This window comes from Mobula birostris, chromosome 26, assembly GCF_030028105.1.
Source record: "Mobula birostris isolate sMobBir1 chromosome 26, sMobBir1.hap1, whole genome shotgun sequence".
Taxonomy (NCBI): domain Eukaryota; kingdom Metazoa; phylum Chordata; class Chondrichthyes; order Myliobatiformes; family Myliobatidae; genus Mobula; species Mobula birostris.
In genome coordinates this window covers 9,038,088-9,051,898 of record NC_092395.1, presented here as the reverse complement: position 1 = coordinate 9,051,898, position 13,811 = coordinate 9,038,088, and the positions used below count along the sequence as shown (strand labels likewise).

Sequence of the window (13,811 nt, the reverse complement as noted above, 5' to 3'; positions counted from 1 at the left end):
ACTATACACAAAAGGCACCAATGGAAATGGAGTGGGTGGAAATATGATAATGAGACAGGATCAGCTGTTCTTGTATTGAATAGCAGAGCAGGTCTGAAGGGCTGAATGACCTACACCAGCTCCTAATTGCAAAGTTTCTAACCATCTGTTTTCCAAGAGAATTAGTGTTGTCACTGCGTCATATACAGAAGAGGTTCTGCAGATGCTGGAAATCCAGAACAATACACACGTCAGGCAACATCTATGGAGAGAAAGAAACAGTCGGTGTTTTGAGCCGGTACAACATCGTAGGCTGAAGGGCCTGTGCTGTACTGTCTATGTACTGTCTTAACTTTTCTGAATTCATTCAAAAACGCCATGTTCAAGTTCAAACTTACTGTCATTCAAGCCTCCACAAGTATACAGCTCAACAAAATAACATTCCTCAAGGACCAACATACAACACACAAAGTAATAGCACAATAATATTAACAGATAAGAACGCATTCTGCAGACGTACAACTTGATATAAAGAATTGCCAATTCCTGCTGAACCGCTTCTGTTGCTGTCAACCCTAAGTGACTATTACTATCAAAGTTTATTTCTCCATTGCCCTGTAAGAATGAGTACTAATCAAATGACAGCTCTCCAGTTTGTACCCTGCACCTTCACAACCTTCACCTGTCTTGCTTAGCTGCCTGCTCTGATGGACTTATTTACCGATTTGTATAAAGAATAATCACACAAACATAATTTGAAATACTTTTTAAAAATTAAAATTGGAAACTTCAAAATCCTAAAATGGATTACAAATAAAAGTATGCATTGCTTTTTGGAAGCAGCCATTTTTTCATCGAATGCTCTTGCACCTTTACTGTTTTGTTTCTGCTTGCTTATAGAAATTACCTCTTCATTGCCATTTGTTTTTAATGCATTCTGTGATTTTAATTTGGCTGATTTACTAATTTGCTCTGTTTGTAATTGCTGTATCTGCTTGCTTTTAGCATGACTTTTCCCTCACTTTTTCTGTTTTTTGGTTTTTTCTTTTGTTTCTCTTCCTCTCCCCCACCCCCCACCCCCGGCCCCCAACCCACTGTAAATGTTGGCAGTTGGCAGATCGCAATGGAGCATGGGAACCTCATACCCGCTGCCAGCCCAGTGCTCATCATTTGGGAACACATCTAGCATCAGACAGGCTTGCTGGTTCTGTTCAGGTACCTTCCTGCATCCCTTACAAAGCTGACGTGCCATTTCCACAAGCTAATATCTCCAGTAATTAACACCTATGTTCTCAACCTTGTTTTTTTAACACTGTAACTGGATTTCAAGTGATGTTCATGATACAGTTCAGTTCAGATTCAGATTTACTTGTCACGTGTATATGGAAACATACAGTGAAATGTGTCTTTTGCATTAACAGCCAACGCACCTCAGGATGCGCTGAGTGCAACCCGCAAGTGTCGCCACACCATTTCAGTGCAAACATAGCATGCTGGCCATGCTCAGCAGAACAATACAGAACACAACAAATGACAAACCAACAACAGCAAAACAAGCCCACGTACACAGTTAATGAGAAATTTTCTTGTGGTACTCGTAGATGGTAATTACTCTAATGCTAAGCGCAACCAGAAATTGATGCTTAACTATTACCAATTTATAGTCTTCCAAAATGTTCAATCCGCTAGCCTGTGTGTAGTGGCACCTGCACCGGCCTTTGAGACGAGTGCTCCCAGATTCGAACCCAACCGGCTACTTTCACGCTTTCCATCCATGCTGGGTTGAGCGTTGAGCTAGCTACTCAGCATGGTTAAAAAAAAACAGACAAGTGCTGAAGAAATGACAAGGTTGCCACCCAGTGCACCGCAAGGTGAGGAGAGGAGCAACAGCAACAATTTTCAACATTCAAGATTAATTAATGTTATTCTCAATATGCAGGTGTAAAGGAGAACAAAATAATTGTTCCTCCAGATCCAATGCGGCACAGAAAAAGTTCAAAGTAAATTTATTATCATTTGCATATGTCATCATATACAACAGTGAAATTCATTTTCTTGCGGGCAATCGCAATACAAGGAACAATAGAATCAATATAAGATCACACCCAACAGGACGGACAACCAACCAATGTGCAAAAGGCAGCAAACTGTACAAATACTAAAGAAAAACAGTAAATACAATAAAATAAAGAACACAATTAATATAAATGCATAAGATAGTTTATGTACAGTGCCTTGTAAAAGTATTCAGCCCCCAACCCTTTGTTCTCTTATATGAGTATTACAACCAGGGATTTTGATCAATTTAACTGAGAATTTTTATTTGTGAATCACATGCTCTTTTTTTCACAGCAGGGCTAAAAAAATAAAACCCAGGAAACATTGTGCTGCATTTCTCCAATCTAGCACAGAATTTTATCAGTTTAAGATTGACCAAGAAATATTTTAGGGTAGGTCTTTTCTCATATTGTAAGCAATTTGTAAGGTATTTGGAGGAAGAAAAACATCCACAAAAGAAAAGTGAAATCAATGATTTGTAAGTAGATAAACAGGGAGTTAAATTACCTTTAGGTGATATTGATCGAGTCAGTCATAGGGAGGATTTTCTGCATTTATCCAAATATAAGAATTAAATTTTATCTGTGGTATCTAATCGATTGCAAAAATGGGGTGAGAGCATATGTGGCTGATCAATTGCATGGTAAATCAATTGGGCCTCATGTGCAAAAGTCTCTCTCTGTCTCTCTGCCTGTCTCTTTCTTTCAACTACACGTTTTTGTTTCGGCCGGCCCGGTTTGTCACTCCCACACTAAGTTGCCCAGAGTGTATCATTACTAACATGACTCAGTAAAAACACTTAATTATACTACTCTGTTGTTTTTGCTCTATGTACACATAACATGTGGAAGTAAACTTGTCAGCAGTGAGGCAATGTTTTAGTTCTGGCATGGAGTCTCAACCTAGGTGAGGTACTTCTGTGACCATCTGAAATTTTAATTTGATTAACAGTCCCAAATTTGGAAAGAAAAATGATAATTAATCTTTGAAACGATGGGTGACTAAAAGTGACCAGATTCTAGTAAAACCCGTACTTCCCTCCATCGCAGGACTCTGCAGAGAGTGGTGCGGACAGACCAGCGCATCTGTAGATGTGAACTTCCCACTATTCAGGACACTTACAGAGACAGGTGCATAAAAAGGGCCAAAAGGATCTTTGGGGACCCAAGTCACCCCAGCCACAAAAGTAAAGACCAGGCAAGTCGATTGGTGAAAGATAAAGGGCTGAGGAAGGGGGAATCTGATAGGAGAGGACAGAAGGCCATGAAGGAAAGGAAGGGGGAGGAGTACCAGAGGGAGGTGATGGGCAGGTGAGGAGATACAGTGAGAGGGGGAAATGGGAATTGGGAATGGTGAAGGAGAGGGGTGGGGGCATTACCTGAGTCTGAGAAATCTATATTCATACCATCAGGCTAGAGGCTACCCAGCAGAATACAAGGTGTTGCTCCTCCAATCTGCGTGTGGCCTCATTGTGGCAGTAGAGGAGGCCATGGGCTGATGTGTCAGACTGGGAATGGGAAGTAGAATTAAAATGGGTGGCCACTGGGAGATCTGGCTTTTTTGCGGAGCATGGGTGCTTGGCGAAGCGGTCTCCCAATCTATGACAAGTTTCACTGAAATACAGGAAGCCACACCAGGAGCACTGGATGCAGTATATGACCCTGACAGACTTACAGGTGAAGTGCCACTTCACCTGGAAGGACTATTTGAGGCCCTGAATGGTAGTGAGGGAGGAGGTGTAGCCCTTGTTCCACTTGCAAGGGTAAGTGTAAGGAGGGAGATCAGTGGGGAGGGATGAATGGATAGGGAGCGATCCCTGCAGAAAGTTGTGGGGAGGGAATGATGTGCTTGGTGGTGGGATCCTGTTGGAGATGGCAGAAGTTACGAGGAATTATGTACTGGACGTGGAGGCTGTTGGGTGGTAGGTGAGGGCTAAAGGAACCCTATCCCTGATGGGATGATGGCAGGCGTGTGTGAAAGGCAGTGTCTATGGAAAGGAATAGAGAGTTGGCGTTTTCATCTGAAACCTTTGGCCCAAAACATCAACTCTTTATTCCTATCATAGATGCTACCCGATCCACAGAGGTCCTCCAGCGTTTTGTGTATATTGCCCTGAATTACCAGCATGTGCAGAATCTCTTGTGTTTAACCATTAGAATTAAAATCCTTTTGTTTTTCTTTGTCCTGGTTTCTTGGAAGAAACAGACTTTTATAAAATTGTTATTTGCAATTATTTTTCTTAGTTGTCCAACAAGAAACCTACTCATTTTCTGGATTTGTTTTTAAAGGTTGTGAGTTCAACAAATGGAGAGCTGAACACGGACGACCCCACGGCAGGACACTCCAATGCACCCATCACAGCTCCAGCAGAGATTGAAGTGGCAGATGATACCAAGTAGGAATTTATCCTAAATCTGAATATAGCACCTTTGCATAGTGTGGAATTAAAAATTTATAAGTCATAAATAACAAGTTATTTTTCAATAATGCAAGTGCAATATTAGCTAAAGATTGTAATCTAATGCAAATTTTGTGGGTTGATTAATGCACCAGTGACTACTTGGTTATAATATTGAATGATAAAGTGATTATCTTTAAATAGAAGATTACAACAGGTAGGATTTGAATGCTGCAGTGTACATTTCACGGCCTTTAATTTATTTGTTTTGTGAGTACTCTACTAACAATTATTCTGTTCGAGTTCAAGTTTAATTGTCATTCAACCATACATGTATACTGCTTAACAAAATACTGTTCCTGCGGGGCCAAGATGCAAAACACAGCAGACACAGTCACACACTGCACATACTGTTACGAACCAGCACATACAGTCACAAAATAATAGTAGCATAAGTCCCTGAGTGTCATAGCTTGAAGATTGACAGGCTGACATAAAGTGTGATAGAGTATAATGTTACTTGATAGTCTGCACAAGAACATAGTGTAAGATGGTGTTTTGCAAGTGATTTGTTGCATTCAGATTTGGTGAATTCAAGGAGGGATGGTGGTGGGAGAGGATGGGGAAAACCAAAAGATGAGCATTTTTCCAGAATGTTATGCTATAAGTAGCTTAAAAGCAAAGTATCTTGTCATTCTGCATTTTGCTAGTCAAGTGATATTGGAAGTGTAAAATTACAATTCTGCACTCAGTGGCCACTCTATTAGGTACCTCCTGTAGTGGCTACTGATCGAATGTTCATGGACTCCTGCTGCTGTAGCCCTGCCACTTCAAGGTTCAACGTGTTGTGCGTTCAAAGGTGCTTTTCTGCACACCACTGTTATTTGAGTTACTGTCGCCTTTTCCTGTCAGCTTGAACCGGTCTGGCCATTCTCCTGACCCCTGTCATTAACAAAGCAATTTCACCCACAGAACCACCATTCACTGGATGTTTTCAGTTCTCGCAGCAGTTTCTGAGATACTCAGACCCCCCCCTGTCTGGTACCAACAATCACTCTGTGGTTAAAGCTCAAAGTACATTTATTATTAGAATACGTATAAAACCTTGGGATTCATCTTCTGCAGGCAGCCACAACCAAAGGACCACAATAGAACCCGTTCAAAGAAAAACCCATGCAACAAGACTGGCAAACACCGAATGTACGAAAAAAAGACAGCAAACTGCAGAGTCCCCAAAAGTGAGTCCTCAATGCTGTGCCGATGGGCATAGCTGCAGGATTAATTTAGTGCTGAAGTGCCCCAATCAAATCATGCAAATAGTAAATCACTTGGATCACATTTTTTCCTCATTCTCATGTTTGATCTGAACAATAACTGAACCTCTTGACCATGTCTGCATGCTTGAAGTGGAAAGGTTACAGCACCATACAGAAATACACTCTGGCCACTTCACTGGGTATTTTTTTTTTGTACCTAAAAGTGGCTACTGAGTGTATTTGTTGTTATTATTACCGCTGGTGCAGAACAGTTTTGTAACTCCATCTAGGTAGTACATTCTTTTTTTAACCACTAAAATGTTGACACTTTCCAGTGTTGTGTGAATCCTGTGTAAATTGAACAGTGAGTTTTTAAGCATAGCCATTGGTCTTATTTCGAGATCTAGAGTTGTACATCAGGCCCAACTGGTCCGGTTACCGAGCTGCTTTCCAGATCTAGGCTCATATTCCTCCCCCCACCCCCACCAAAAAAAAGAACTTTTTTTTTTATCCGTGTACCTGCCTAGTCTTTTAAACATTGTGATTGCAGCTGCTTCTATTACTTCTGGGTCTCCTACCTTGTAAAAAGGCCATAAGACAAAGGAGCAAAGTTCAGTTCATCTTTCTGCTGCACTTTATGATCATCCATCTGATCAATACTGATGATTTTTTTAAACCTCTATAATGTCAACCCTCAGTCACTGCGTCTGCAGAGAAAACAGTCCAAGACGATCCAATCTTCCCTCATAACTTGAGCCTTCCAATCCCAGCAATATGGTTGTGAATTTGTTCTGCATCCCCTTGAGCTTAATCATACCTTGCCCGTCGTACGGCAAACATATCTGATAAAATACTCCTGGTGCATGCAATGTAACGCGGCATCTTAATTCCTGTAGACATTACCCTACCCAATGAAGATCAGCATGTCATAGTTCCAGCTTCATCACCCTTGTCTACCTGTGTCACTACTTACAGGAATTTATATACTTGTACACCTCTGCCTCCTTGTTCTAAAACAAGCCCCAGAGCCCTGTCATTCACTGTCCATTTCCTATCCTGGTTTAACTTACCAAGATCTATCTCTGCACACTGGTTTGAGTTAAATTCCACCTGTCTTTCCTTTCACCACTTTTTCAGTTGATCCAGATCCTCTTGACACCTTAGTCTCATCCACAAATTTACTAACTACGCTGCCTGCAATGTCCTGCAAATTATTAATATCGATGACAAATGCCAGTGGACCCATCACCGATCAGTGCAGCACAATGCTGATCCAGTTGGCTATTTCCATTGCTCCAGTGTGTATCACCTGTCTGGTTCAAGGTTCAAGATTGTTTAATCTCATTTCCTGTACACAAGTGTAAGGAAAACAAAATAATTGTTATTCCCGATTGACACAGCACTAAAAAAAACACAATAAATACAAATACATTGTTCTTGGCTAATCTTTTTACAGAAGTGGTTTGCCATTGTCTTCTTCTGGGCAGTGTCTTTACAAGATGGGTGACCCCAGTCATTATTAATACCCCACAGAGATTGTCTGCCTGGTGTCAGTGGTCACATAACCAGGACTGGTGATATGCATCAGCTGCTCGTACGACCATCCACCACCTGCTCCCATGGCTTCACGTGACCCTGATCAGGGGGCTAATCAGGTGCTATAACTTACCCAAGGGTGACCTTCAGGCTAGCTCCTCCTTTGGGAGAGACTTATCTCCACCCCGTCACCCTAATAAATACATAAGATTCACAACACGCTGGAGGAACTCAGCAGGTCGGGCAGCATCCGTAGAAAAGATGGGTCGACGTTTTGGGCCGGAACCCTTCATCAGGACTGTAGAGGGAAGGGGCAGAGGCCCTATAAAGAAGGTGGGGGGAGGGTGGGAAGGAGAAGGCTGGTAGGTTCCAGGTGAAAAACCAGTAAGGGGAAAGATAAAGGAGTGGGAGAGGGGAAGCAAGGATGTCATAGGCAGGAAAACAATGGGTAGTAGAAGAAGGAGGTGGAACCATGAAGGAGGTAGTAGGCAGCTGGAGGAGGGGGCAGAGTGAAATAGGAATAGGGCAAAGGAGGGGGAGGGAATTACCAGAAGTTGGAGAATTCAATGTTCATACCAAGGGGCTGGAGACTACCCAGACGGTATATGAGGTGTTGCCCCTCCAACTTGAGTTTAGCCTCATCATGGCAGTAGAAGAGGCCGTGTATGGACATAACTGAATGGGAATGGGAAGCAGAGTTGAAGTGGGTGGCAACCGGGAGATCCTGTCTGTTGTGGCGGACAGAGCGGAGGTGCTCGTGTTGCTTTGACCCCAGCATCTGCAGATTATTTTGTGTTTAGAGTATATAAGATAGCTGGTATACATATGACCATAAAGTGACACTAAACTGTACGTAAAGTGACTGATAGAAAATATTAAATTAGTGGTGGAGGTGTTGATCAACCTTGCTGCTTGGGGAAAGCAACTGTTTTTGGGTCTGGTGATCCTATCATGGATGCTACGTAGCCTCCTCCCTGATGGGAGTGGGACAAACAGTCCATGAGCACGGTGGGTGGGATCCTTCATGATGTTACTGGCCCTTTCCCGGCACCTTTCTGCCCTTGATAGTGGGTAGGCTGGTGCTGGTGATGCATTGGGCAGTCCTGACCACATGTTGAAGAGCCTTCCTGTTCACCACAGTGCTGTTTCCATATCAGGCGGTGAGGCAGCTTGTCAGGATACTCTGTAGAATGATGTGTGCAAAGTCTGACTCCTCTCAGCCTCCTCAGAAAGTCTGTGTAGGATGTGTTCACCTGGGTCCCATGGTTTCTATTTTTCTGGACCAGACTGACATGCAAGACTTTATGAAAATCCTTGCTAATGTCTTTGCAGACAAGGTGTACCATCCTTGTTATTCCTCTTGGTCACTTCTTCAATAGCAATCTTAGTCAAATTTGTGAGACACCATTTCCTATGTGCAGAACCATGCTGACCATACCTAATCAGTCCTTTCCAATTGCAAATCAATCCCATCTATCAGAATCCCCTCCAGTAAATTCCCACCACTGATGTTAGGCTCACTGGCTTGTTCTTGCAGCCCTTCTTAAATAAAGGCACAATAGTCACCCTGTAGTCTTTCCTGTACCCCACCCTTGGCTGGGATTCAAGTATCTCTGCCCGGATCCCAGCAGTTTCTTGTCTTATTCCCCCAGTGTCCTTGGATACCCATGGTCAGGTCCTGGGATTAACATGTCTCATGATAGGCTACATCTCCTCTTGATATCAGTATGTTTCCAGGCATTATTATTTTCCTTGGCTTCCATGACTTTCTCCACTGTAAATACAGGCAGAAGGTATTCATGATAAAATCTCCTGCCAAATTAATATCACCTACGAATTGCTGTCACATCGTTACAGGCAGTGAGTGATATTGAGGTCATAATGAATGCACATTTTAACAGCAGAGAAGTTGTGTTGCATCTGACTTGTAGAACATAGAACAGCATACGACCTTATGCCAAGCTAAACTGATAATTAGATACCTAACTAAACTAATCCTTTCTGCCTACACAACGACCATATCCCTCAATTCTCTGCACATCCAGTTGCCTAAAAGCCTCTTAAATGTCCCTATTGTATCAGCGTTCATCACCACAAAGACGGCTCATTCCAGGCACCTACTACTATTAAAAAAGAGTTTCGTAGATAATAGAACATTACAGCACAGTACAGGCCCTTCAGCCCACGAGGATATTGCACCAACCTTTTAATCTATTCTATAAAGTCTGTTGCTATCCACTTAATCTATGCCTTTTATCATCTTGTACACCTTTATTAAGACTTTCACATCCACGCTAATCCAGGCAGCCTCCTGGTAAATTTCTGCACTGTTTCTAAAGCTTCCACATCCTTAATACAATGAGGTGACCAGAACTGAACACTATGTTCCAAGTGTAGTCTTAACTAGGGCTTTACAGAGCTGCTGAATTCCTTCACAGCTCTTGAACTCAATTCCCTGACTATCGGAGGCCAACACACCATATGCCTTCTCAAAAAGCTGGATTGCTTAAATCTGTGGCTGCACTTGCATGAGATGAGGAATCGCTGCGGACTTGTTTTGTAGAAACGTGACTGCAGGACAAGATCCATGCACCATCAATTTACAGGCCATGGCACTCAGGGACAGGACATGTTATTAATTTTTTTTGTAACTTTGTTTTTCTGCTATTTTAATTTTATGTGCTGTGTGTGTTGCTTGGGACTGTGCTTTGCATCTTGGCCCTGGGGGCTGTTATTCCTGTTTATGGATGAATGACGATTAAACTTGAATAATTGTGACCTCTATCAATCTGAGTGATAATCATTAAGAGATTCCCAACTATGGATCCATGGACTGCTTGCTTAATAGTATTGGTCCATGGCATAACAAAGGTTGGGAATTCAGATTATGGCCATTTGATGTTCATATTCAGGTTCCAAGAAGAGATATGTTCCACCTCTTATATAGCACATGCGCAAATACAAAATAAATTGAATATATTTTAGATTCATAAACTTTCCCTTTACTTGTGTGGCACTACATTTATCACCCATAAATATTTAACCACCCAACGATATTTTTGCTTGTTGGAAAAAAACTATTTTGTGAATATTTTCTCTTCCTTTGCAATTGCCCAATTATCTTCATTTCATCTTCATTCAAGACTGTTACAAAAAGAGAGCAGATTTTTTTCAAATCTGTAATACTTGTTTTTTTTATATAAAGGTGCTGTTGTTTCTTCAAGAGACGGAAGAGGAAAACCATTCAACGCCATAAGTGACTGTGGAAACTGCTGTGATATTTACACATGTGCTCTGCAACCTTCCAATCACGATAGATTCAGAATTCCATCCTTTCGTGGCAGGCTGTTCTCGAAGATCTTGACGTTTTCTGTCCAGCATTTTGGGCTTCTGACATTGGCACTCTTCTGCTGTGAAATTCATACTGGTGGACTTACAAATGCACCATGCAGAGTTTTTAACTTCCTTTTCTGTGGAAATCCACAAAAATGTTGTCTTTGAAACAAATCTGCATTAAGTAGGATTATTTCTCTGTGGGAACAAGGCAAATCAGTTGAAGTTTTAAAGTTTCAGAAAAAAATGATAGCGGTTACTTCTAGTCTTGTGAGTCTGTTGATATACTCTGAAACTTGGCTCAAGACATCCACTATTCATCTCCAGTGTTATATAATTGCAAGTCATACAGTTTTTTTCCCTTTACTTTCCTCTTTTTTTTGTTCAGCGTGAATGCGTGGTGTAGTCACTGTTGTTGGGTACTGTTGGGATGAGGAAATGCACAGAGCTTCCCACATCCTTAATTGCACTTTCGATATCAGTATGTAAGAGCTTTTGGGTCTGATTGTGCAAAAACTGTTTCTACATACCTTTTTCTAAGGGAATACAAAACCAGTAGGAAACGTAGCATGTTTTTAATTATAGTAATGACAGTATAATGTTTGCAAAATGTAAATGAGGCAATTACATTAGAAAACTGGGTAGAAATAGGACCTAGTAATTCACGGAAGCAAAATGTTGTTCAGATTCAGATCTGGTTAGTTTATGATCCAGGTAGCAGGAGAGCTGTTAATGAACATGAGGTGGTCAGTGGTTGAATTTCAGCAGCCAAGCTATTTTAAAAAGACATGGGAGGAAATGCCACACAAGGCTTGTGAATGAGCAGACATTGTTGAAAAGGCATCATCTATGTTGGGTTTGGGCAATTTTTATACAATTAAAGGCTTTTCATTTCCTGTCATAAAAATGTTTCATTATTTAGTGAAGTTTTGAAAAAATCTCTCATTTCAAATTACTTGGCATTTACAAGTCTTCTCTAACATAGGCTTCTTGACAAAATGTCAAGCTAGTTCAGGCTATTAAGCAAGCAATAGGGAAAAGCTGCTGAGAATTGGTTTTAAACAGTGAACTTGGGACAGCAGCAATGCAGAAGAGAAGTTTTCTGGGAGCCATTATTCAATCAGGCTGTTTGGACACAAAGGAGAATCCTCAAGATTTCATAGCGTGTGTTAGAAAGCCAATGCTATTATCAATGAGAAAGTACCTCAATTTCTGGATTAGAAGGCACAGCTCATTTGGAACGGAAATTAATTAGAAGTAAGTTTTGATTTTGGAGGAATCTCCTAGCTTTATCAATTGCTTCTATTGTGCTCTAAGCTATTCACGTAGCTACAATTTTTTTGTTGGTTTTGAACCACAATGATTTTATGCACAATTTTATTTAGAAAATCAATTGTTTTTACTTGGAAGTACATTTCATTTAAATCTTTCATCATTTTAGAAGCCTATTTCTCTCATTTTATTTTCTGGCTGCAGGTTTTTCTCAGGAAATTAGGGAACTTAAAATGGACCCCTGATAAGATTGAGTTGTTTCCAATTATCCATCTCAATAGATTCTTGGCAACCGTAAGGAAAGCTTGGATTATAAACTTCTACCTAGAGCAAAACACTTGTATCCTGCACGTAACTAAGCTTATAGGTTACGTCCTTTACTGTGAGTTGTTTTTATAGACGCTGTTTCTGTTGGTGCAGTACCTAGCAAGAGGTCCACTTCTGATGCAGAGAACCACTGATCCACAACCATGTTCAACATTTTCTTTGTGTAGCCTTCAATTATTAGTTGTTTAATAATTTTTTTGAATGCTTAAGTATTGCTGTGGATAGTGTCCATTTGCCTATGAGCTAGCAGGAGGGGAACATGAGAAAAGAAAGATGAAAACGTTTCCCCTGAGCCTTAGTTACCAGATCTCTAAGGTAACGTTTTGATACACATGCTTCAATATATATTAATTGGGAATGTCAGTACTGTTTGTTATGGTTTATGTATGGATTAAAAGACAAGTGATTTTTTTTCACATTAAATTTTTTGAGGTATCTTTTGACTTCAGAGGAGTAATTTGGCCAATGTGGTTACAGCACTCCTGAAGCTTATTTTATAGGAGTGTGTAGTCTTTTACATGTATAATAACACAAAGGCATTTGTGTGTAAATCATGGTTATTGTACTTTAAATGTTAGGCTTTTGTTCACAAATCTTGTGGACTGTGACGTTTTTTGTTTCCTGAGAATTGCAAATTCAACACATCAGCGAATGTGGGAATGCCCGAGGTGAGGTTAGTATTGCACATTTGTACTTTCGATAAGTTATCGCTCCTGAATTGTTTTAAAAAAAACTAATTTCACAGATGGATTTTTAGACCTGTCCTGAGAGAAGGTAGAACTGGTTTTGCAACTGCCTGAAACATGCACTTTTCATATTGGTGATTGTGGTTCAGCATGGCCAAAGTTTTAATTTCCCTTAAGCAGAAAACAGAGTCAAGTGCTGAATCGAAACTATCTTTAGAAAAACCCTAATGTTTGGTGGGCTGTTGACAGTCATACCTTATTTTAATACTTATTGCTGTAAATAGACTTTCAGAAAATTATGCGAGCAGATTAAACTGCTGGAAATGACTGATAGTTTGACTGTGAATCATGGAATGAGTTGTCACAGTAGCGTAACGGTAAAATACCAACATGCTGAGCAACGCTTTGCAAACTTCGTCTGCTGCCTTTTCTGATAGGATGGGTCTGTCCTTGGCTGGAAAGCAATGATCATGAGAAATGAGATGATTAAAATGTATATTGATGTTTAGGTTCTGATTTTTATTACCGTTCTGTGCTAAATGTTCACTAAGAATGACACTGTAAATGAAAATGTTGAACTATGCATTCTGTAACCTGCCCAGCAACTTAACACTTGACACAAAATGGTCCCTATCCACAACAAGCACATGAGCAATTTTATTTTGCTGTCATTAATTTTGGTGACTGTAATAAGTGAAAAGAACCAAATAAAGGGAGTACAAGCAATTCATTTTTTTCTTTCCTTGCAGTTTTATTATTATTGTTTTTAAATTCCTTCTGACATCACCTGGATCCCTTGGAGTCTAGAAAAATGAGGGGTGATCTCATTGAAGCAAACTTAGGAGAAGGACAGAAGCAGCAGCTGGACGGCCTGAACCAGAGTCCGGCCTCCGGGATGGAGAAGAAGGGAATGCCTCAGTAGGTAAACGGTTGTAGCTCCTTCCAGTGAAAGGCTATGGATAACAG

At 40.8% G+C, this 13,811-nt stretch overlaps 1 protein-coding gene across 4 annotated transcripts in view; it reads left to right on the top strand.

Annotated features, from left to right (window-relative positions):
• LOC140188244 (casein kinase I) overlaps positions 1–13,575 on the top strand; it is a 145,777-nt gene extending 132,202 nt beyond the window's left edge. For all 4 annotated transcript variants that reach the window (XM_072244338.1, XM_072244335.1, XM_072244336.1 and 1 more), the window contains 2 exons: positions 4,326–4,432; positions 10,433–13,575. In XM_072244338.1, coding sequence (XP_072100439.1) covers positions 4,326–4,432; positions 10,433–10,487 — 162 coding nt within the window. In that variant the 3' untranslated portion in view covers positions 10,488–13,575. The remainder of the gene's footprint in view (positions 1–4,325; positions 4,433–10,432) is intronic.
• Positions 13,576–13,811: the final 236 nt, after the last annotated feature.